The sequence below is a fragment of the Alosa sapidissima genome, chromosome 2, assembly GCF_018492685.1.
Source record: "Alosa sapidissima isolate fAloSap1 chromosome 2, fAloSap1.pri, whole genome shotgun sequence".
NCBI classification, from domain to species: domain Eukaryota; kingdom Metazoa; phylum Chordata; class Actinopteri; order Clupeiformes; family Clupeidae; genus Alosa; species Alosa sapidissima.
In genome coordinates this window covers 16978490-17000943 of record NC_055958.1, presented here as the reverse complement: position 1 = coordinate 17000943, position 22454 = coordinate 16978490, and the positions used below count along the sequence as shown (strand labels likewise).

Genomic DNA, 22454 nt, shown 5'->3' with positions numbered 1-22454 from the left:
TGAGGAAATTAAAACACAGTGAATTCACATGTGTCTCAGAGTATAATAAAATTTGCTTATTGTTTTCACTACATATAATGGTGTAAAAATATGGTTGAATGTAAAAATGTAGCAGTCAATAAAAGCCTCACACATTTTGAAAAGACAACAGGATAGTGTCATGTTTCAATCCAAGTAATGAACAGAAGTGTATGTATGGGTTATTAAGTGAGGAAAGGCACAGCATCCGGATGGGCCTAGGTCACTTTATTATTAAACAAAAACATGATCATAATTATTTACAATTGAACATAGAAAAAGAACAAATATATGAAAGAACAACCATTTTTCTTTTTTTCTAGGATGAGGATGGAAATGAGGAACGACAGACTTCAGTCCACATATTTGCCCAGGATATCAGCATCTCGGAACAGGAAGTAATCCTAGGGGACAGATTAATAACGATGTGTTACAGCATTTACAAAGAGCACAAACAAAATGGTTATCACAATTACACTTTTTTTCCTTCAATAAATCCTAATGAGAATGAGAGCATTTTAATCCAAATATTCTCCAAAATTCTTGGAGAAAAGTATTTCAACTATCAAGTAGTGGAAAAAAAAGAATTTGAAAGATTATATATTTCCGTAGCATAATACCATAAAATGATCCGTATCACTTCTCAATTTATAAATTGCCTTCTAGACTGATACTGTATCTCAGGATTACTGAGAGCATACTGATAATGCAACATTAATCCATGATCAACTGGTAACAAGAAATACATTTACTGGCTTAAACCATTACCTGGTTATCAAGAATAACCTTGGTTCCTCCATATTCCGGTAATAGCACTTTCTCACCAACTTTCACACAGACAGGCTGCATGTCCCCTTTCTAAAATAAACAGAAAATTAAGTTAGGTTTTTTTAAGTTAAAAAACAAAGAAACCGTTTACCCAAGTCACAAAAGACTCAAATGTAAATAACAGTTTACAGTGCAATCAACTACATGACAACACAGTGATTAATTAAGCTTAATTAAGCCTTGACATGTCTGTGTGCAGGGGTCTTCTAATCACCTGGTTGACAGAGCCGGGGCCCACAGCCACCACTGTGGCCTGTAACACTTTGGCTTGTGACTTCTCTGGCAACATGATGCCACCCTTTGTCACAGTTTCTGCAGCTAGCCGCTCCACCAACACACGGTCAAACATAGGCAGAAATTTCCGGAAAGCCTGTAGAAGGAGAGCAGAGTGCACAAGGGGTTATGAATTCATTGTGCAATATCCTTGACTAGCACTAGAGGGCAATGGTTATTGGTATTAGGCAGAGCCGTACGGTATTAGGCATTGGTTTCGCAACAGACTTACTTAACATTTGGCTGCAAAGTCTCAGGGTTATCTCCTTCTTAACCAAATTTTGACCCCCTGTATTGTTCTAAATAGTTAATACTGCAGCACACTAGTTACACTATAATGATACTGTATGGCACATAATCACACAGCCATTATCAATGCGTACAAACACAAAGTTCTGAGTTTGCAAGCACACAATCTTATTCCAGATGTAAAAAAATGCAAGTGTATTAATAAAGTGTTGACCAAAGATACTACATTTTACATTATACTACTCTACAGTGTACTTACAACATGTGAAGAGAGACAAGATATGTGATCAAAAATCTAGTCATACCAGTACACACACCCTATTAATTACAATAATGTCGATTAATAAACTAATTATTGATTATTGTTGTAATAAGAAACACACAGGCTAAGCATTGTTGCAAGGATGAACATCCTCCTCCTCTCAGTTACAAACTTGTGCTTTGCCTGTTTCAATGTGGGTCTGTCAAAGAATTTGGTCTGGAAAAGTCTTAAAAAGTAATTTCGCAATGGCTCAAAACCAAAACCAAATTTTACTAAGTTCTGTGGACATGAGAAAGCTAGACAAATCAAGATAAGAATTTGTTGCAACAGCAGCCTATTGACCTTGGATGAAGGTCATGAAACAGAGGGGGGGGATGGAGGACATACAGGTTCAGGCCAGTTTTATCCCAGTGGGGGTGCGTTTTGGTGTAGACAGAGGAAGAGCTTTTGTTAATATGTATCATTGCAGCCTAGAACTAAGGACCGACACTACAGAGATCAACTCCGGTGCCTGGTCTATAGGAAACTCAAACAGGGTGAAGACAAACGAAACTGCCTAACAATAATTCAATTACTTATTAGAACCTAGGTTACTTTATCTACAACCTGTCCGTCTTTCCAGAATAACCTCAATCTTATGTCCAGGGTTGAGTCAATACTCTTTCTTCAAATAATTTCACCTCAGTTGTCTAACTGTGACAAAGACAACACATGCAGTGCATGAATGTACAATTCTTACCCTGCCTTTTGGATAAGGGTACAAGTTCCTTCTGTTCTGATAGGTACTATGATGTCTATGAATGTAACAGATATTGCGCTGTATGGTGACATTCTTATTGTGGTCCAATGTATCGTAATTGGGAAAACTCGTATTGGGAATTACTCAGCGATTCTCACCCCCAATCACAAAAGGATTTTAGCTTGTGTATATAGATCACAAGGGACATCAAAGGGGAGCGTATGTGTGTGTGTGTGTGGTTGGGAGGGGAGATAGACATTGCTTGAGAAATAGAAAAGAAATAATACATCACAGTCGGTTACATTGTAACTGTTTTGTAAATGTTTTATGATAAGTCTCAGCAGGCCACCCTAAGGTGACAGGAGAAAAGTGCCAAGAGGAGTTTGAATGGGGGGATGACCCGGAAACACACGAGGCCGACAAAATTCCCAAACATTCTCTCCAAAACATCCGTAATATTACGAAATTACATTTCCAGCAGAAACATTCTTGTGAGAAAACCATGAGGACTCGTTGGCCAGCCATACGAGAGTTATTCTATGGATGGCACCTCACCTCATTTTTATACAGTAACGTTAGGGCAATTGTGGCGATTACATCATCTCGCACCCTAGGTGACGATTAAAGAGTAGATCGACTAACAATTTTTTTTCTTCTCATACTTAGCTCATATTTGCTCTATGTTGCTTCCTAATGTTAGCTATTGATTTCCATGTCTTAGTTTACCATCCTTACGTTAGCCGCAACATGGTCGAACAGCATGCAAGCTCAGAACTAAATCTCTGACATACATGTTATGGAAGATTATTTGCAAGATGTCTACAAATGTTAACAGACCTGCTGCCATCCTCAGCTTGTGTGTGCATTAATTGCAATCGGTCAGTTAGTGTCTGACCTTGCTAAGGAGAGTAACATGGACAAAGTTAGCTAACTAGCTATCCTAGCTTACATGACAGGTCTCTTCTCTTGAATATGACTAAAAGTCTGATCTTCAGTCATAGCCAAAAGTACAGAAAGAATTGGACAGTTATGTATAATACAACATCGTTGATGAAGTGTTATGAAGTCTTACCATTTCGGTCGGTTGTTGGGCAGTCAGCGAGTCCTGTTCAAGCACCCAGATATCTTAACGTAAGAATGGACACGCTGAGCACTGAATGACTACCCACGTGAAGGAAGAAATATCTAGAATGTCACTGCGCATGCGTCACAGCATTCGATCTGGAATATTCTTTGGCAAAGTAGCCAACAAAACACGATGCCAGTTGGTTCCAATTAAGTAAAAACACAACTCTAAGGATATACATGTGTTACAGTTCAGGTTAAGTCAAAATAACATTTATGTGGTTTAATTATTGCAGCAGATTTGCGAAATTTTAACCTCTGACCTCATGTTTTTTTCTCCAATCATAAACTGGGAAAATTCTGGAACTAGGTGCCCCGGAACTTGGATAACTGAAATAATCACAGATTAAGTCTTAAGTCTTTTTTTGTATTACTGATTTTCTCCTATTATTTTACACTGTTGTTTTATTTGCGAATGGCAAGGGCATTTATGTCGAAATCAATAAGAAAAGACTTAAGAGTACGTATGAAAGTACACCTTTATGCATTATATTCATGTTTAGGGGAATGCCGGTATGTTACCCGGATGAAGTAAAACATGTGCATGGTTTGAAGGTTGTACTGAAACTCGGTACCTCCAAATTATATTATTCCGTGTCCTCCTCTGGACCATCAAGTAGGCTCTTCACACGTCAAATCTAACTTTTACTCGAACGACAAGTAAGTATCAACTACTTGTATTGCCTTGATGTATACACTTGTGAACAGAAGATACACGTTAAACATAGATAATGATTTTATTTTTATGATGACAATAACACAATGCTAAATTACACATTACATTGCCAGATCACGGACGAGCTTGCTTCTTTTAACGATACAAGGCAATTTAACGCTAACGCTACCTGACAGTTTAGTCTTAATTTTAGTCTTAATTTATGTCATGTTGCAGTTAACGTTATGTACAATTTGGTTTGTCATAAAGGAGCTAATTAAGCTTAAGCTTTATTGAAAACGAATGACTCACAGCGCTAACGTTTGCATTAATTTAACGCACGAATTGTCATAGACAGTATCATGTAAGGCAACTTTAAACCATAATAGATAGATAGATAGATAAGCTACACAAGCGCTTTGCCGTAATGATAGTAGTTACTTGGTCTGTATTTGTTTTATTTTTCCCCCTTTTTTTGTAACGCAAAACACAAGTGGGTTTTTGACATCTTGTAGAGTCTTTTGGTTGAAATGAGACCATGTGTTCATAATAACGAAGTTGTTTATGAATTATACAATTTGCTTATATGATCATTTGCCAAGCTAATTAGCCAAACATTAATCACGGAATTACTTTTTGTGGCAAATTAATTAATGTAACATCTCACGTTTCACTTTTTAATGTAACATCTCAATTTTCAGAATTTCCTGGGTATCGTTACCAGCTGTTCCTGACTCCATTTTACTACATTATTAAGAGAGATAATAACGATACTGTGCAAAATGAGCGAGTGACTAAAACCCATGTAAAATGCGGGTATCTTTTGCGCACTTCATTTGAACGCAGGAGGTCTGGGAGATTCTGACCTTGTGACGCATGACCTCAGCACACGTGGGTTCTTCGCAGTACTGCGTCCGGTGTTGAAAGGAAGCAACTGTCCTTCGTCATCTAACTTATTCTCCATTGTCTATTTAATTTAAACCCTTATATAACATCGAGGCTTAAATGCGTGGTTTATTTTGCACGTCTTGTCTTTTGATTTATCCGCATACTGAAAGCCAAAAGACTTATGTTCTGTAAACTTGTAACTACTAAACTACTAATTTCTCTACCTGATGGACCCTGGGCAAATTAAATCAAATCTAGTTAAGTGTTCTCTTTATGGTAAAACCCCAGTGTTTGGACTGGCTGACACATGTGACTAGGTTTAACCATTGATGAGTTTTGAACTGAATATTTAAGCAAATATCTTTGAGCTAATAGATCAATGGTGTTTTGTCTGGCTCTTTGTCCACAGACATGTTCCGCCTCCCCACTGTGATGAGACAGATGCGCCCTGTGTGCAGAGCTCTGGCCCCACACCTCACCCGAGCTTATGCCAAGGATGTGAAGTTCGGGGCCGATGCCCGTGCCCTCATGCTGCAAGGCGTGGACCTGCTGGCTGATGCTGTGGCCGTCACCATGGGACCCAAGGTATATCAGAATTCCCAGAGGTTGAAAAACAGGAGTAGTTGCAGCACCAAGGATAATTTAGAATGCCCTCAGATGCTATGATGTTTTTAAGAGATGCAGGAAGAGTCTCGCAAACTTCAGTAAAGCCAACTACTTTCATAGTATATTTTAGCGGCTGCCATCCCAATAGCATCATTACAGGATATTCCTGAACATTTCTTTATCATTTTCAGCCAGGTCTGTACCAACATACCCATAATTATGTAGATGTGCGCTAAGTAGACATGACTGTTCATGGAAGTGCTGTATCAGTGTTTAAACGGTGAAGTCCTTGGCTGTCCCGCAGGGTCGCACAGTCATCATTGAGCAAAGCTGGGGAAGCCCAAAGGTCACCAAGGATGGCGTCACTGTGGCCAAGAGCATCGAACTGAAGGACAAATTCAAGAATATTGGGGCCAGGCTGGTTCAGGACGTAGCCAACAACACAAATGAGGAAGCTGGAGACGGGACCACCACCGCCACCGTCCTGGCTCGCGCCATTGCCAAGGAGGGCTTTGACACCATCAGCAAAGGCGCCAACCCAGTAGAGATCCGACGTGGTGTAATGCAGGCTGTAGAGACGGTCATCAACGAGCTGAAGAAGCTGTCCAGGCCAGTCACTACACCAGAGGAGATTGCGCAGGTAAGAGCTGTTGTGCTGGAGTAAAATTAATAGAAGACTTTAGCTGTTTCTCAAAGTCGAGGATCCTCAAGGATTCATGCCTGGTAGAACTGAGCCCTGCCGAGTCAAATCCTTCAAAGACGAGGCAAGGCTTCTTCTTCGCATTCGGAAAACAAACAATGGAACAGACTAGCGATTATGCAGAACGTTGCAGGTGTGCATTACTGAAAATCATGCCTCCTGCCCGCTTCTCTTTGAAAAACAATGAATGCATCACTGCCATTCTCCCACGTCAATGAATTAAATTATACGTTTTTGATTAAATTGCCAAAATAAACCACAGAGAAGCAACAAATTCTGATTGGCTAGTAACTTTCTAAAGTTACTAGCCAATCAGAATTTCTACTAGCCAATTTTTTTTCCGGTGAAAATAGGAGAATTATGAGTTTATTAGATGAGTGTCACTGAATGCATTTGAACATTTTATTAACATTGTTGGCATGAATATATATACCACAAAATATACACAGAAAGTGCAAACACTTCATTTCAAACACTTCATTTCATGTTTGGGATCTAGGCTATCTATCTATCTATCTATCTATCTATCTATCTATCTATCTATTTCTCTGTTGATATCCCCCTGCTTCATTCCTCTTCTCGCCCCCATAAGTCTGTCCCAACCACCGCCACATTTAGTTTAATTATAATTTAATAAAAAGGAGATATCAATTATCATCAACAATGGCAAGCCAGCTGGAACCTGCTACTCGTTTTCTCTCCCTCTCCTGCATGCTCAAACGCGTTCTCCATTAAATGGAGTAACATAGGGCCTACGTTTAAGTTGGATCTTTATTAGGACCTGAAAAGTATCATCTTTATGTAACATGCTGTTGGTGCATGTTGACATTGTATACTATTTTTACTATATTATCTAACAACAGTGAAAAACACTGTTTGCAGTACAGCTACTATGATATTTATTGGCTAAATGTTGGTCCCTCTGTCTCTCGGTGCCCTACTCACAGTGCGTGATGCGTGTTGTGGTGCTGATCACTGATCAGGCAACTTTTTAAAACTGAAAATGTTCTCCTACAAGCTCCTCACGTTCCTCTTCATCTTCAGCTAACTCCATAGACAATAAAATAAACGATCTAGCTGCTTCAGGTTTTGCGACCTCCGTTATATGACATCAGCCCCCTAAAAAGGAAATAGGTTAACACAATGCGTTAATTGCATTAATATTTCGTAACGTGTTATGTATTTGTGTTATGTACATGTGTTATGTACTTTTTACTTTACTTTACTGGCTAACTCCCTCCTCTTTCAGTCTATGCTCCCTGCTCCATTCGTTCTTCTAATTCCTTGTGTTTTCTGGTAGACGCTCCGTTCGTTTCCATGGTCTCTCGTGCTGGTTTCACTGCAAACTGCACACAGCCAATGGCCGTATGAAACGTCACATCACGTAGCATTACGGCACAGTGGTCATGGCAAATGTAGGAAGTACTGCAAGTGGTATATATGACGGAGAACAGAGCCTTATGTATCATGCATGTAATGCCTCATGCATCATCGGCAAAACTGGCTAGTACGTTTTTATTAACACCAAATTTTTACCCGCATTTGGCGGGTTGGCGGGTGTTAATTTAGAACCCTGGATGTAACATCCTTCAAATAGCAGCCTTGAAGGATCCCGCCTTGACTTTGAGAAACAGCCTTTAATTTCATGACTGGCTGTTTGCTGTTACTAACGTGTTGTTACACCATCTCCCTCTTGTGGCAGGTGGCAACTATTTCTGCTAATGGAGACAGCGAGATTGGTACTCTCATCTCTGATGCAATGAAGAAAGTGGGCAGAAAAGGTGTTCTCACTGTAAAGGTAAGGCTGAATGAACTTTGTCCACAGCATAATAACATGGGTCCCATCAATGGAAATAGCAGTTGCTTCATTTGGAACTTTCCGACAGGATGGCAAAACCCTGCATGACGAGTTGGAGATCATTGAAGGCCTTAAGTTTGATCGTGGCTACATCTCTCCCTATTTCATCAACACAGCTAAGGGTGAGGTGGTCATAATTTAATATACTTTTTTTTTTTTTTTTTAATTGTAATTAGTATAATATTTTAAAGTTAAAGTTTCACAAACACTTCTGACATTCAGGCATTTCTGTACATTTCATGTATATTTCTCCTCCTGTCCGCAGGTCAGAAGTGTGAGTTCCAGGATGCCTTAGTTCTCCTGAGTGAGAAGAAGATCTCCAGCATTCAGGCCATAGTCCCTGCTTTGGAGATGGCCAACCAGCAACGCAAACCACTTGTCATCATGGCTGAGGATGTGGATGGGGAAGCGCTGACCACACTGGTCCTCAACAGGTCTGACCCAACACGCTGCCCACTCTGTCTAGACACATGGGTGACCTATCCATTACAGCACTACATATACCTTAGTGCAAGTTATAGTTATGCAGTTAACAGACTGCATTTAAAGTCATTAGTCAGGAAATAGGTGGTTGCTATTTTTTCCCCTGCAATGACTAGAAATGGGAATGTTTATAAGTCAGTGTCTGTAGCATTTATGGTTTGTTGGTCTCCTATGCCACCTACAGGCTAAAGGTGGGACTGCAGGTAGTTGCTGTGAAGGCTCCTGGCTTTGGGGATAATCGAAAGAACCAGCTGCAGGACATTGCCATTGCCACCGGGGGCACTGTAAGCACACTCAAAACAGCCTTATCTTCAACAACTCTTATCTTGCTTTTCCTCTTTCTGCTTTACTATGTTGATTTGTCTTCCTAAGTCATGTTTTCCTTCCTCTGTGTGCAGGTTTTTGGCGATGATGCTACAGGCCTGGCCCTTGAGGATGTTCAACCACACCACTTTGGAAAGGTGGGCGAAGTGGTGGTCACTAAGGATGACACGATGATGTTGAAGGGCAAAGGGGACCCAGCAGCAATCGAGAAGCGTGCCAACGAGATCGCTGAGCAGATTGAGGACACCACCAGCGACTATGAAAAAGAGAAGCTGAACGAGCGACTGGCCAAGCTGTCCGACGGAGTGGCTGTCCTCAAGGTGAGAGGGAGGGGCAGAGAACAGCGAGGAAGGAATGCACAGCCTTATGAACAGTTTGGGTTTGAGTTACATGGTATGCCAGTCATTTATGAACACATAAGGGTGTGAGCAAACAGGGGGCAGTTGTGATGTGTAATGTGAGGTGGACTATGTTTTCATTTAAAAAAAAAATGCAAATGATATGCCGCCAGGCACTTTTTTGACTGGAGTTGAACGTTTTTCAATTGAAGGCGCTCAGGGCAGCAATGATGGCTTGCCTTGCTTGTCCTTTAATATATATATATTAGATGCTGAGGAGTTTTTAGTTTAAAAATAGTTATCAGAGGAACTACTTAGTATATTCACTGGCTGGCTGAGAGATCTGAGATTTGATTAATTTACTTTATCTATAGTAACAGTATTATAATAATAATAGGGGGCTAATTCTTGGTATTCTTCCTATTCAATTACTAGGGTTTAACACAGTTGTGTTTTTTTGTTTATTTGTTTTCAGATTGGAGGCACAAGCGATGTTGAGGTAAATGAAAAGAAGGATCGAGTAACAGATGCCCTGAATGCCACCCGGGCGGCTGTAGAGGAGGGCATTGTGCCCGGGGGTGGCTGTGCCCTGCTGCAGTGCATCCCTGCTTTGGATACCATCAAGCCTGTTAATGCTGACCAGAAGATTGGTACGTCTGTCCCAACCTACATTACTTGGTGTAAAGCAGTGAAACAAGCAACCCACACACATCCTGTCTGTTTCTTATGTTGTGAATAAGAGATGACTTTAACCATTTGTCAGTACATGTAATGGATGACTCATTCGATGACCCAACTAAAAGACATGATTACTAATACATAAGCCACAGTCAGAAAGCCTGAACTACCAGGTGACCTGTCAGTTATCATGAGTGATTTAAAAAGAAAAACCTACACTGACATGTATATTTGAGATTTTTTTTATGATGGTCTCATCTTTTGGATCTTCTCTACAATTTGTAGGTATTGATATTATCCGTCGAGCTCTGCGCGTTCCAGCCATGACTATTGCTAAGAATGCTGGGGTAGAAGGCTCTCTGGTGGTGGAGAAGATTCTGCAGAGTGATGCTGACATTGGCTATGATGCCCTAGTCGGGGAATATGTCAACATGGTGGAGAAGGGCATCATTGACCCCACCAAGGTAAGACACATGACTACTTCTCACATGCAACAAGACAACCATTTTGCCCATCACTGTCCACAATGCAGGGATACTCTAATATTATTTCCACATAACTCTAGCCTTTAATAGAGCAAACCAAGTAATGTGTCAACAACAGCATAGCCAAATAAGTGACCTCAGTGTTTTATCTCTACATCTTAAAAATAAAAAACAAAATTGCATGACTTTCTCCACATTTGAAGGATGCACCTGATAATCTTGTAATGTAAATTTTTCTTTTCATGCAGGTTGTGAGGACGGCCCTGATGGACGCTGCCGGCGTGGCGTCCTTGCTGTCGACGGCCGAAGCCGTAGTCACAGAGATGCCCAAGGAGGACAAGGCTCCAGCCATGGGTGGCATGGGTGGCATGGGCGGAATGGGAGGCGACATGTTCTAAGCGCCTCATTGCCCTGAGCCCCAGATAGACTTAAGTAGTGGGATGAGAGAGGCAGAGGGACACAATTTGCCCTTAGCCTACTCCACCCCCCCCCCCACTCACCTGCTGCAAGTGTCAGAAGGAGCTGCCCAAAGGATGACCCTTTTCAGCCGCCCTTTATGTCTTCTTCTTTCAACCCTTCCTGTTATCCCTCCTCCAAAGTTTAGCCACTATTCCACTCTTATTCACACTCAGATGAAGTCCCTACCCTAACCCTACTCTATGGCTGGAAGACAAGCACCTAGAAATGACTGGCCCATTGGCTGCCTTGTACCTTTGAAACGCACATATGCATATGAGTTTGCTAAAGCATTGGAAGAAATGTACATGGTCCTCTCCAGTGACAAAATAAGACTGTCATGGTTTTTGATGCTGTTACCTTGGTGTATGTGCATTGGGGGTGTTCAGTGGATCACACACACACCGCAGGGTCAGTGACACTGATGCAGAGCTTTTAAAACCAGATACTACGAGCTTGTCAGGCAGTCTGAAGGAGATTTAGGAGGTAGAAGAATGGAGGTTTCAAAGCAGAAAGAAAAATTCAAATGGGTCATTTAAGTATCTTAATATCTACGCCTGTCATCTGAAAGTTTTACACTAAAGTTAGGGCCTTTTGGCCTGTTCAAACTGGACATGAGTGCCTCGTTTACCCTTGTGATTGCCACCATGTCATACGCCCTGTGGTCAGTAGAGAAAATGGGGTGGGAGGGCTTGTTGGTCTTTGTGGCATATGTGGCCTGCACTATGGCGGTGGGGTAATAACTGGCACAGCAGTTTGGACCAATCAAATGTTTCATATCTCCAGCCAATCATCTTGTGCGATCGGGTATGTTTTGTCAGTGGTCCAAAATGCTGTGGTAGGACTGTCACTGTCAAGTAGCTCTAGAGCTGGGATGTTTTTTCTCTTACACATACATTCAGCAGTGATCGCTCAGTGTTTTTGTATTAATTCATTGATTCTGTGACTTTTTTTATTTAAATAAAATTAATGTCCAAAAAATGAGTTTTGCTTTTAATGGCATAAGGCATTGTGAATTAAGTGTCAGTGTTATGATTCAATAAATGGAATGTTGCTATAATTTCCTGAAACACAAATCTGAGGTGATTGCATTGGTTTCAATCTTAGAATTACACAGAGTTTTAGGCCTAGAACATGAATACAATTCTCTAGGGGTCACAACCAGTCCACATAGTTTGTGAGACTATTATTATCATTCACATGACCCATCTATTTGCAGCGTTGCAACCACAAGTTAAACTAGTCAGAACCTGTTGGAAAGACATGACAGAAATCAAGCCACAGACAAGTTTTCTTAAATATAAAAATACTTTATGAACCATGCAGTCTGTATACATTTCACCCAAACACTGAAATTAAAATATTCTTAATTTACACTAAAAAAACAACCACATCACAACAAAGACATTGAGTTCTCTACAATGAGCACTGATCTGTGGTCTTAAGTCAGTATGTTCTGTACAGTGTGGTCTTCCCATAACCTAAATAAATAGATAATGACAAATGTATACATTTTTTTAAAAGATAATGATAAATAAATGCTGTAACTTAACACAAATGCAACAGAACTGCACTGGTGATTTGGAATAGTCCAAAGACTGGGGGTTTGGGGTGGCCGATGCTGATGCCTCACTACTGCTGCAATCTGCTGGGGCGTGCAAGAGACGAGTCGCAACCACTACACCAGAGGCGATCCTTCACTGCACCCCGACAGCAGTTTGGGCCCTTTTTCGAAGCAGTGGGCATCCACAGTTTGCAATCGCTACCAGCATTCAAATCCAAAATTTCACAAACGCTATTGCACACGTCTTAATAACAAAGAAATAAGCTACGGTCAATCTGAGGCGTTGTCGTCATCGCCGCCACAAGAGAAGCGTCATAAATCTACGCCATTTTTACACTCTAGCCATCGTTCTGTTCACAAACCCTGATAAGGCGCACCCTATCCCCCGCATCACGGACAAGGCTTTGGAAGTATCTACCAACCTGACATCCCTTGTGCCGCATTGGCATAGAAGAATGTAGCACCTTTCAGGAGTCTATGAACAGGTAGAACTCTTAATGTGTGCTTGCTGTGACTCTTCCGTCATTGTAGTACATCTATTCTGCCTCCTCCTGCACCGAGCATGTTTACCCTTCTGGAGCCTGTGGCTGACATCGCTCTAGTCCCTTCCTGATTGAAATACTGATCACTTATCGGAAGTCCATAATTCATGCCTGCTTTCAAACAAAACCACTTGTTTTTTGGCAGCATTGGCATTCTAAGCATTATGCGAATGCCATAAAGGGAATTCATCTGAATCTTAAATCTTACGCTACCGTCTTTGTCTCCCTGATGTTTTTTTTTTGTTTGTTTTTTTTTCCAGTCTGAAATGTGTTCATTTGATCAAATTAGCCCTTGTCAGACTACATTCGAGTCTGCAGTTTGTCTTTGTTCTTTTTGGCGTGGATGTGGAATTATCACTCCCTCTCACACAGCCTCAACAATCAGCAGCCAGAGCAGATGGCGCCAAGAGTGGGCTTGGTGACATTCAGGAGGGTATATGGGGAAAGAAAAAAAGAAAAAAAAAAAAAAGGGACCTGCCCATAGGGCAGACTTCAGCCTAGCATAAAACCCTCCACAGGCTGGGGGGGTGACAGAACAAGAGAGAGAGAGAGAGAGAGAGAGAGAAAGAGAAAGAAAACAATTGTCTTTTTGACAAAGGCAAAGATGGTCTTTAGGCACCTTTATACCCCCACTTAAAATCCTGGCCCCTCTTCCGCTTGCTTCAACCTCAAGCCCCACCCCCCCAGGCAACCTTTTAGCCCCGCCTCTTTTCCACGTGCCTGAGAGCGTGCGCTACGTGTGGTGGATCTCATGGAACATCAGCTCACGGGGAATGGCCGTCTCTTGACCGTAGAGTTTCTTCGCACGGCGCTCGAAGGCCGACACCATCTGCTTCACCACCTCATCAAAGAAAACTGTGGCCAACTGAGAGTGTAGCAGTGAGCGGAACTCAAAGGAAATCTAGAGAGGAAAGAGAGAGAGAGCCATTAGTGAGACCCTGCTCAGAGCTTTACTCATCAGTCAAAATCACAGACATGGGAAATTGCTTGGAATATGTATAGCTTTTTTCTTATTTGGATTCTAAATGCACTGTAGAAATGCAGGGAAGAATCAAGCATCTCCAAAAAGCAAGCAAATAAAACTGAGTGGCAAGATATCCCTATTCAGCTTGCATACCTAGGTAGACTTACAACAACCAAAACAATACCCAAAGTATAAAGGTACCACAGGTTTTGATGGGTGGACCTCAATTGACCGTTCGCAAAACCCCGCCCATCGAACGCAGATGAGCCAATGGCAGTCCAGTAGCTCCGTGCAGGCAGACATGGCCCGTCAACTTCACCTTACGGCTCCATAGAAATGTATTGGGAGCCTTGATATTTGTCCGGTTTTATGGGATTTTATAGTGATATTGAGTTGAGTGAGTTGAAAAGGACAGTCAAATGACATTTGTGGGATTAACACAACACCAATACACAGAAAAATGCCTTTCAATCTTGATTACGTTTTCTGTAATTATGTTAAATTAGATTAAATTCTCTAGTCCCAGATCTCCACTATTTTAAAGCAAAGGGTTACTCCTTAGCAAACTATAACGAAACAGTGCTCCACCACATCTGTGGATTAAGCCACATATTCAACTCAATGTAAGTCAGATAAATAAGGATGTTAATTGTTTTCAGCATTGCACATAAAATGATTGTCACTTGGAGGAGACTTGTAGATAACTAACGTTAGCATAGTTAGCTAACCGCTGCTAATAACGTGCTAGCTTCGTCACGTCAGAGAAGCATGGGGCTGTGCCACTGATCTTTAGATCCGTGGGCTGTGCACAGTAGTGCAACATTCATTCACCATATAATAATAAAGTTGAAGTGGCTCTGCAATATAGGCTATGTTTCCGTTTTTTGGCAGCACCATGTTCCTTACATGACATGGCCCAGTGTCCTTGTAACATGCATGCAAGTCTATCTAGCACAGCTAATATTAATATCAGTGAATCACACTCGCCTCCCGTTTAAGTTTGTCACCCAACAAAGCTAGATACGAGTTTTTATACACGTGTCTCCATGTCATACTGCAGTCTTTCAACGGATTGTAAATGATTGTAAATTAATTTAGGTCCCTGGCTCTCTAAAAGAGCCTCTTGTGCTGTAACTTTTGCAGAGTCTTAACAGCTACAGTATACTGCACCATTGAATTTCTAGACAACTCCGTTCTGAGTTTGACGAGCGTAGTAACAATAACATGGGGGCGTGGCTTTTGCGAACGGTCAATTAAGGCATTTGAATGAGATTCTAATTTTAGTACTCACAGCAAAGTCAAGAGTGCACGTGCGTGGGTAGCCAGGAAGACCAGGGCTGAAACGCCACACTGTCTCCAGGTGATTGAAGAGTTTACCATCAGAGCAGGCAGCCTGGAATTTGAGTACACACATACAAGTTAGCCAGAAATCGCAAAACCTGCATTACACCTAAAAAGACACAAATGATGTGCTTGCATACCTTGACCATGTGGGGACGCACTGTGGTGACCAGGGAAGTGTAATTTTCCACTACTGGAGGGAAGCCAACGGTGAGCTTGGCCTTGCAGAAGCCTGTGCGGCGGAAGACGACATCCGACCGCTTGCACCAGGGCACAAAGTGTAGGTAGTCCTCCACACCAGCGACCACGGTGTACATCTCCTGCATGGAATACCTGGAGCAAAACAAAAAAAAAGGGTCAAACTGCATTCTGCAGGCAGGCATATGACTATGACAAGGCCACGGCTGACAAGCAAGCACGCATTAATCTCCCATGAAGGGTATAAAAGGGCCAGAGTGGAATGTTTTGCATCTGAAGGTCAGACACCCTTGTGAGTAAAGGCTTCAGTGTGGCCTCTGACACAGAAAAGTACAAATAGCAACTAAGGCCCACCCCCTCCAGCAACATTTATGCAGCACAGTTTGGCAGTTCACCGAACAACACAATGTCCTACACGTGTATAGTGTGCATGAAGTGCACACCAAAAACTGATTCTCAACTTTAACCCATTTCAAGATTTTAAAGCACAGCACAACCCTGGCCCAGGGCTGTGCTTTTAAGTGTCATGCCAAAGTCAGACAGCGTGCTGAGGAGTATTATTAGTCCAAGAACAGGATATTGCAGGAGCAGAAAGAACAAGCCAGCTGGCTGTTGTTCTTGTGATGTAATGTTCAGATCTGCTTGTCATGCCAGGGTCCCGGGCTCTAATCTTCAATCAGACAAGGCTGCGCTGAACAGTGTTTCCACTGGGGGGGGGGGGGGGGTATTAAGATCGTCTTGGTAGTGTATAGGTCTAATTGAGTGCCTGTCACTTTAAGACGTTTGAGGGAACCCTTGCAATTGTAACACGGTTGAAAGGCTGCCGATGTGTGGATGCAATTCATAACATTTTCTACACAGTTAAAATAAAGGTTCACATACTTCTCCTTGGGACAAGCACTTTTGAATTTTGGAAAACACTTTTCCATTTACATCGGGATTATGCAAACATTCAGTGTCAGAGTCAATAAAATGAGCCCTTCAACGAAATTGACAAGCAGCTGTAAATAGGCTAAGCATGCTAAATTCCACATCCAAACAGTATTCTAACGTTAGCTTTGAGATACTGCTTGATTTCATAACTTAGTTTAGTCTCTTCAATGTAGCCTACTAAGTTATGTTGTGATAAGACCTTAGCAGAGTTCACTTCAATGCAGTAGTTTTGAACAAATTTGCGCAGCATGGTCACGATGCTAAGCGGATTTAATAGCAGTTTAGCCAGACGTCTTCTATGCAATGCTTCTATGTGGCAACAACAATCCTTCAACAATTGTGAATATTTTGTTAAATGCACATGCAGAGGAGGGGCAGCGGGCTACGAGAGAGAGCGGGGCAGGGCAAGGAAAAGCTGCGTGCGTAAAAAGCGCAGCTCAATAGCAATGCAAGGATTTGACCTTATATTTAATTTAAATTAAATTAAACATAGAATATTAATCTGTGGCGGCCGATTTTTATTTCGTGGCACCCCGCCACAGATTAGTCAATGTATGGGAAACACTGCTGAAAGCCGCTTCCTCCTTGTCAATGAAATTCTTCATGGTGAGCAATTAACATGATGTTAGACCTTCAGTCTTCTTATAACAGCCGGACTTCATCCTTAAACCTTTGACAGTATCCTGACGAGCTTTTGTTAACTACACTACCGGTGCACAAATGGGTCAGGTAGTGACACTGTACCCTTGCCATGGCACTGCATAACCAGCCGATGGGAACATGCTAAATATATCCGAGGAGATAAAGAGATGGAAACCTTTCTTAGGTCACCTAATGCCAGGCCTGAAGCAGCCAGGGCGTGTCTGTGCAGGGCAGGACCACTCACTCACCCAATGATGCGTCTCTCAGAATATTCCTTCCTCTTGTTGAGTGTGTCGGCCAGGTTGAAGAAGCTGCGCGTGGGGGCCACCACTGCGCGGCCGGACATAGCGCCCAGCAGCGGCGGCACTCGCGTCATCAGAATCCCGCATGATGACAGATACCTGTTTCCAAAACAAACACATAGGGGGAGAACAACTGAGAAATGGTCTACTCTTGACCAGGACAAACAAAAATCAATGCTGGTAAACTGTTAGGAAGTCTGCCTGCATTTCTAGAGCTGGTGTACAACAGTACATGTCTAATAATAGCTACGTTAGACAGAATAAAGGGATGCAGGCGGATTTCATTTACTTCTGGCAGTACAATTTGGATTACGGCTTGAATTAAGCACACACACACTAATGTTTAGTGCACGCCAAACATATGGGCTTGCAATTACTCTTTTTATTAAGTGTTTCTTGAAAGTCATCCAAAACGTGTGTTTACATAATCTTGTAATGTCGTTCCAATAAAGACCCTAATGAATTCTAGTGATCGAAGGACATGCTGAAAACACATTCCAGATTCCAAGGGCACAGGGTCTGACCACTTCACAATCACAAGTAGGTTTATGGAGTTTTTACCTAAAACTGGTGCATTAGCCTACAGTACCTAACTAAAAAGCATGCAAACACCAGCTACAGCCTTGCTTGCACTGAGAAAAGCTTGCCAGCAAGCTTTTCCCACAAGTATTGGTGTAGCTCTGTTGTAATGGCTTTTCTTAAGTTCACAGGTTGTTTCACTAATGTAACTAAATAACTAATGTAATGTTCATGGAAGCTGCTTTGGACAAAAGTGCAGAATACCATAACCAAAACTAGATTGGAAACATCCTGGGCAGCTAGTGGGAATGACTGGTGGGCTTATTCGGCATTAACATGATCATTTACCAACAAACTTAATATAAAGATGACACCAAAAGTAGTTGCTCATAAAAAAAAGAAATAGTTGAGTTTTTGCATAGTGTTGCTAAAATACAAATACCCACAATTATAACATCAAACGCAAATAAAATGTAATTATTGCAGCAAGTGCAACCCTAACTTGTGGGCCCTCCAACTCCTGAATGTTGAGTAAGTATGAAGAGAGGAGAGGGCGAGTGCTGCGTTGGGTCAAAACAGTATTTAAAAAGGATCAGATGCTATTTGAGCGTGGACAACAGAAGTTATACGCTTAAGGCAAAATGTGACTGTCCTGTATGTAAGCTGTCAAGGAATCCGAGGCACAATGGTCAAGTATAAGTTAAAAATATAAGTATGTGTAAGTACACTGCTGAAAAAAAAATTAAGGGAACACTTACATTTTTCCACAATTGTTAAAACACATTTTTGAAACCTTCCACCCTTTTCTCCATTCTCAAACTACATTCACAGAATGTCTGACAGTTCTTGCAAAATAAAAAACACACGCCTCAAAAGTTTTACTTGTGCTCAGAACCAAACAGTGTCAGAGTACCGATCCAGTGTATGATGGAAGTGTTCCCTTAATTTTTCTGAGCAGTATATGTTAAGAGTAAGTATGTTTTGCATGCCCATGTACGTAGCATACCGCTGTCTTGACTTCATATTCTCGTACATTTGCACATAACCACTGCAGAAATTCAACCATAAGGACATGGACGAAACCAAAAGACCATCAAAACTCTGCCCTGGCTCTGACATTTGGCCCACATGGTGTGCACAAAATGTGTGTGTGAGAAACTGTAGTCATCAATAGCAATTTAACCACAGATCTTAACAACAAAAGACCAAGTACACAGTCTGGACACACACACTGGCCAATTTTCCACAGTCTTTCCTAGAAAAGCTGCCATCAATTGAACAGCACAAGCCTAAACATAGGGTTGACATTGGTATGAGTTCTTTAAATTGCCAATGTAACGAACCCAGCATTGCGCAAGATTCACCTCTGACGTATACACAAAGAAAACTTTGACATATGAGAGTTAGGCCTAGACACTTCTATATTTGTAGGAGAGGGCATCTGGGCCACTTGACCATAATCACAGCACAGACACTCACTCTCAGTCAGTTTAGATCTGGGTCATGTGAATGTAACACTGCTTTGAAGACGCAGTCTCAGCAGCTCCCTGGCACACCGACACAACTGCCAACACGAACATTGGACAGAAAGAGAGTCCAGTCAGACAAACCTTCTACTTCACTTCTCAACTCATTCAAGAAGATTTACAAAGCATAGGAACACTACACAAAAATGTGGCATGGGTAGTAGGAATAGTAGTCTAACCTCTATTAGCTTATAACTACATTATTTCAAAAGGAATTACATTAACATTAATGACAAAAGGACAGGGTTGACCTAAATTCCACTGCATACAGATTTTGAAATGAAAGTCTTGATTGCAATTTTCTTCTGGCTTCTTCCACCATCTCCTTCGACCACACTGTGACTAGTACTTAGATTTCTGCACTCCCATCCTCTGGTATTTTTGTTTCCTAAGGTCCCCTTTGCAATGGAGTTTCTGGTTCTAAAATGTCCCTCAAGATGAATAAAATATATCTATTTTCAATGTTATTCCTCATATTGTAAGTCGCTTTAGATAAAAGGTTCTGCTAACACCCATTGGACACGCATCAGAACACGCATCAGAACACAGGCTGGGTGAACGACAATGACCCCGTCAAGGCGAGACGTCACATGCCATTTTAGGCAACTCTACCTGGCAGGTCAATGTTTGCAATGAGTACACAATGTCCCTGGCGAGCTTGTGAAGGGCAACTTCACAACTGCTGGCAACATCACAACTTTCTCTGATAACACGCAAGCCTAGTACGTCACAGCTGATCATGATGTAATACAATGTGCCACTCAAGGCACTGAGTAAGTGGACTCAAGTTTCTTTAATGTAATTCAAGAAGGTGGGAGTAGGTTTGAGGAGTGGGATGTCGGTGGGAAGGAGTCAAATACTGCCACTGCTTTTGCCAGCTATACTAAAGTCATGTAAGAGAAAGCCATCTCGGTTGGGTCAGAGGATAACCTCAGTGGGACTTTGATACCCTCACCAAAACGTAGTCCAATGATCAGTTCCTTATTTCGTCCTATCAGCATTCAGAGAAACATAGCAACTGATCATGTAATGTGTAACCATGAAGCAGCACTATTTGCCTTCACAGTATTCTCACTTAAAATGCTATTGTTTCAGAAATGCAAAGTGGTTGTGTTGCAACAGAATTTACGTAAACCATTGCTTGAACTGTCATTCAAAAACGTACCGGAGGGTACCTAAGAATCGACCGTCAACCATCATGTAGCAAAATAAATGTAACTCCTAAATGAACACTAGCTGCTAGCATCTATATGACTACTACTCCCATAAAATGTGTCAATCTTAGCTACTTCTGTGGGCATCAAAACGTGTCCATACTCAAGTATGCTGGCTAGCTGAAAAACGAATCATGTAAATTCGTTACACTCGTTAACGTTATTTCGTTAAATTTTCAATTTTTTTAATTTTCCGGCGAAAGTGAAACAAAATGGCTCCAGTGACAGCTAACGTTAACGTCGACAACTGGATGGCTACCGAGAAGATAACTAACGTTAACCAAATTCAGAGTAAAGTAAGTTACTTCTATCCATTGCAAACCCAATGTTTCCTTTCTTAACAACATGGTAAGTTAACGTTATGGTTAAAGCAACAGTTTATTCCCAATATGGACTCTCAAAATAGCTTGTCGAGCAGAATATTGTTAGCTAACTTTAACGTTAGGTTAAAGTTACGTTGACGCGGCTAACCAAGCAGATAGCCACTGGGACAAAGGAAAATTGGTAAGCTTTAAAACGGCACGATCCAACCAGAAGACCTTAGTTTACCTCACTCCACTCCTTCCCGGTACTTCTCGGCTACTTGAAGATGGCAATTGTTTGATACATTCAGCTACCGCTCTCCGCAAACACCGGGAACCTCTCGCCATCTTCAATATCGTCGACTGCTTCTTCTAAGACTAAGATAACCCCTCAAACGTAAACCACACCCATCTCCAGATTTCGCCGTATCAGGCAGTAGTGATTGGGCAATAGTTTTACACACTGCACTTTGGTTGGTTCTCTCTACGTTCGTCAGTCTGTAAAATCGTGACGTGAGAGCACATTGTAGTGGAGTTGCGTGCGCATTCATATCACGGGATGTAGGATTGAGTTGCGGTCGGTGACACTGGCAACTCAAAGAGGGCTTCAGAAAGGTTATGCTAAATTTGTTGAGGACGAAATGTTAAAACTGACCATTTTAACTATATGATCTCAAGATGTAGACTTTGAATTGTATGTTTTATAAATGTAACAGCAAGACAATCCAGCCTGAAATCACAGCAAGGTCAACTATTTTGTTTAATTTGTCCTGCCATAGGCCATGGATAGGTACTACCTAGTCTATTATACCTAGGTAGGCTATTATATTCTACCCTTATGATTTTTCTTTACGTAACCTTGTAGGCTACTGAACATAATTTGACCTGTGTCAGATTTAGGCTGGGCTAGAAGTGGCCTACCTCAAGTGTTTCTGTGAAGGTCAGCTCAAGCACACAAATAGGCCTATAAACAAATTTGCTGAATCCCCCCCCCCCCCCCCCCCCGTTTTCCAGACACCTGAATTTTCAACACTCCTGAGTCCTTGCCAAAGCATTCCATCTGTGGTGGGGTTTAGAGTTGCATTGGTAGCCTAAGCCTTCAGCTTTCCACTATAGATTTCCCTTTCAGTTGCAACACTGAGCCCTAAATAAAGTCTGGAGAACACTTGCATGGGTCTATGTACCTTTTCTTCATGACTTCTCTTCCATTTCTCTGCTCTTCCCTTACCAGTATAGGCCTATTATGCACACAAATGACACCGACTAGCTGTGGACCTGTATTGTTTTGCAGCTGTATTGGCTGAAATAATCTGCTGTAACTGGCACATACATATTGAAATCCATTGTCTGCATTACACCAAAATGTAATCCCCAACCATGACACAAGTGACACTGTGTTAGAGTGTACTCATTTTACTAGTAAGGCATTCCAGGAGAATGGG

The 22454-nt window shown here is 41.7% G+C and overlaps 3 protein-coding genes across 4 annotated transcripts; 1 reads left to right on the top strand and 2 right to left on the bottom strand.

Moving 5' to 3' along the window:
• Positions 1-231: 231 nt before the first annotated feature.
• On the bottom strand, positions 232-3593 carry hspe1 (heat shock 10 protein 1). Its single transcript, XM_042080369.1, has 4 exons — positions 3442-3593; positions 1061-1216; positions 787-876; positions 232-422 (listed from the first exon to the last, which is right to left on the bottom strand). Exons 1-4 carry the CDS (start codon positions 3442-3444, stop codon positions 372-374), a joined length of 300 nt encoding a protein of 99 aa, XP_041936303.1. The 5' UTR covers positions 3445-3593; the 3' UTR covers positions 232-371.
• A 413-nt stretch (positions 3594-4006) lies between these two features.
• Positions 4007-11476, top strand: hspd1 (heat shock 60 protein 1). 2 transcript variants are annotated; one of them, XM_042080332.1, is made up of 11 exons: positions 4007-4154; positions 5447-5622; positions 5948-6283; positions 8046-8141; positions 8230-8323; positions 8467-8635; positions 8869-8968; positions 9083-9328; positions 9822-9996; positions 10310-10488; positions 10758-11476. In XM_042080332.1, the coding sequence occupies exons 2-11, from the start codon at positions 5449-5451 to the stop codon at positions 10905-10907; spliced, it is 1719 nt and encodes a 572-aa protein (XP_041936266.1). In that variant the 5' UTR covers positions 4007-4154; positions 5447-5448; the 3' UTR covers positions 10908-11476. The 2 variants fall into 2 exon arrangements, with proteins under 2 accessions (XP_041936266.1, XP_041936276.1); XM_042080342.1 differs by lacking the exon at positions 4007-4154 and adding an exon at positions 5089-5294.
• Positions 11477-12259: 783 nt separating this feature from the next.
• coq10b (coenzyme Q10B) lies at positions 12260-21414 on the bottom strand. The gene is made up of 5 exons (XM_042080357.1): positions 21260-21414; positions 17398-17550; positions 15517-15709; positions 15327-15428; positions 12260-13972 (listed from the first exon to the last, which is right to left on the bottom strand). Exons 1-5 carry the CDS (start codon positions 21358-21360, stop codon positions 13805-13807), a joined length of 717 nt encoding a protein of 238 aa, XP_041936291.1. The 5' UTR covers positions 21361-21414; the 3' UTR covers positions 12260-13804.
• Positions 21415-22454: the final 1040 nt, after the last annotated feature.

Excerpts from the sequence above, each read along its gene's own strand:
- hspe1 (XM_042080369.1), bottom strand. Across the intron at positions 877-1,060 it reads GCCCCGGCTCTGTCAACCAG|AAAGGGGACATGCAGCCTGT; the intron begins GTGATTAGAAGA and ends TGTTTATTTTAG. Across the intron at positions 423-786 it reads AGGTTATTCTTGATAACCAG|GATTACTTCCTGTTCCGAGA; the intron begins GTAATGGTTTAA and ends TCTGTCCCCTAG.
- hspd1 (XM_042080332.1), top strand. The coding sequence starts at position 5,449 with ATGTTCCGCCTCCCCACTGTGATGAGACAGATGCGCCCTGTGTGCAGA. Across the intron at positions 5,623-5,947 it reads CCGTCACCATGGGACCCAAG|GGTCGCACAGTCATCATTGA; the intron begins GTATATCAGAAT and ends GCTGTCCCGCAG. Across the intron at positions 8,636-8,868 it reads ACCACACTGGTCCTCAACAG|GCTAAAGGTGGGACTGCAGG; the intron begins GTCTGACCCAAC and ends TGCCACCTACAG.
- coq10b (XM_042080357.1), bottom strand. The coding sequence starts at position 21,360 with ATGGCGAGAGGTTCCCGGTGTTTGCGGAGAGCGGTAGCTGAATGTATC. Across the intron at positions 17,551-21,259 it reads CCGGGAAGGAGTGGAGTGAG|GTATCTGTCATCATGCGGGA; the intron begins GTAAACTAAGGT and ends TTTTGGAAACAG. Across the intron at positions 13,973-15,326 it reads CGTGCACTCTTGACTTTGCT|ATTTCCTTTGAGTTCCGCTC; the intron begins GTGAGTACTAAA and ends TTTCCTCTCTAG.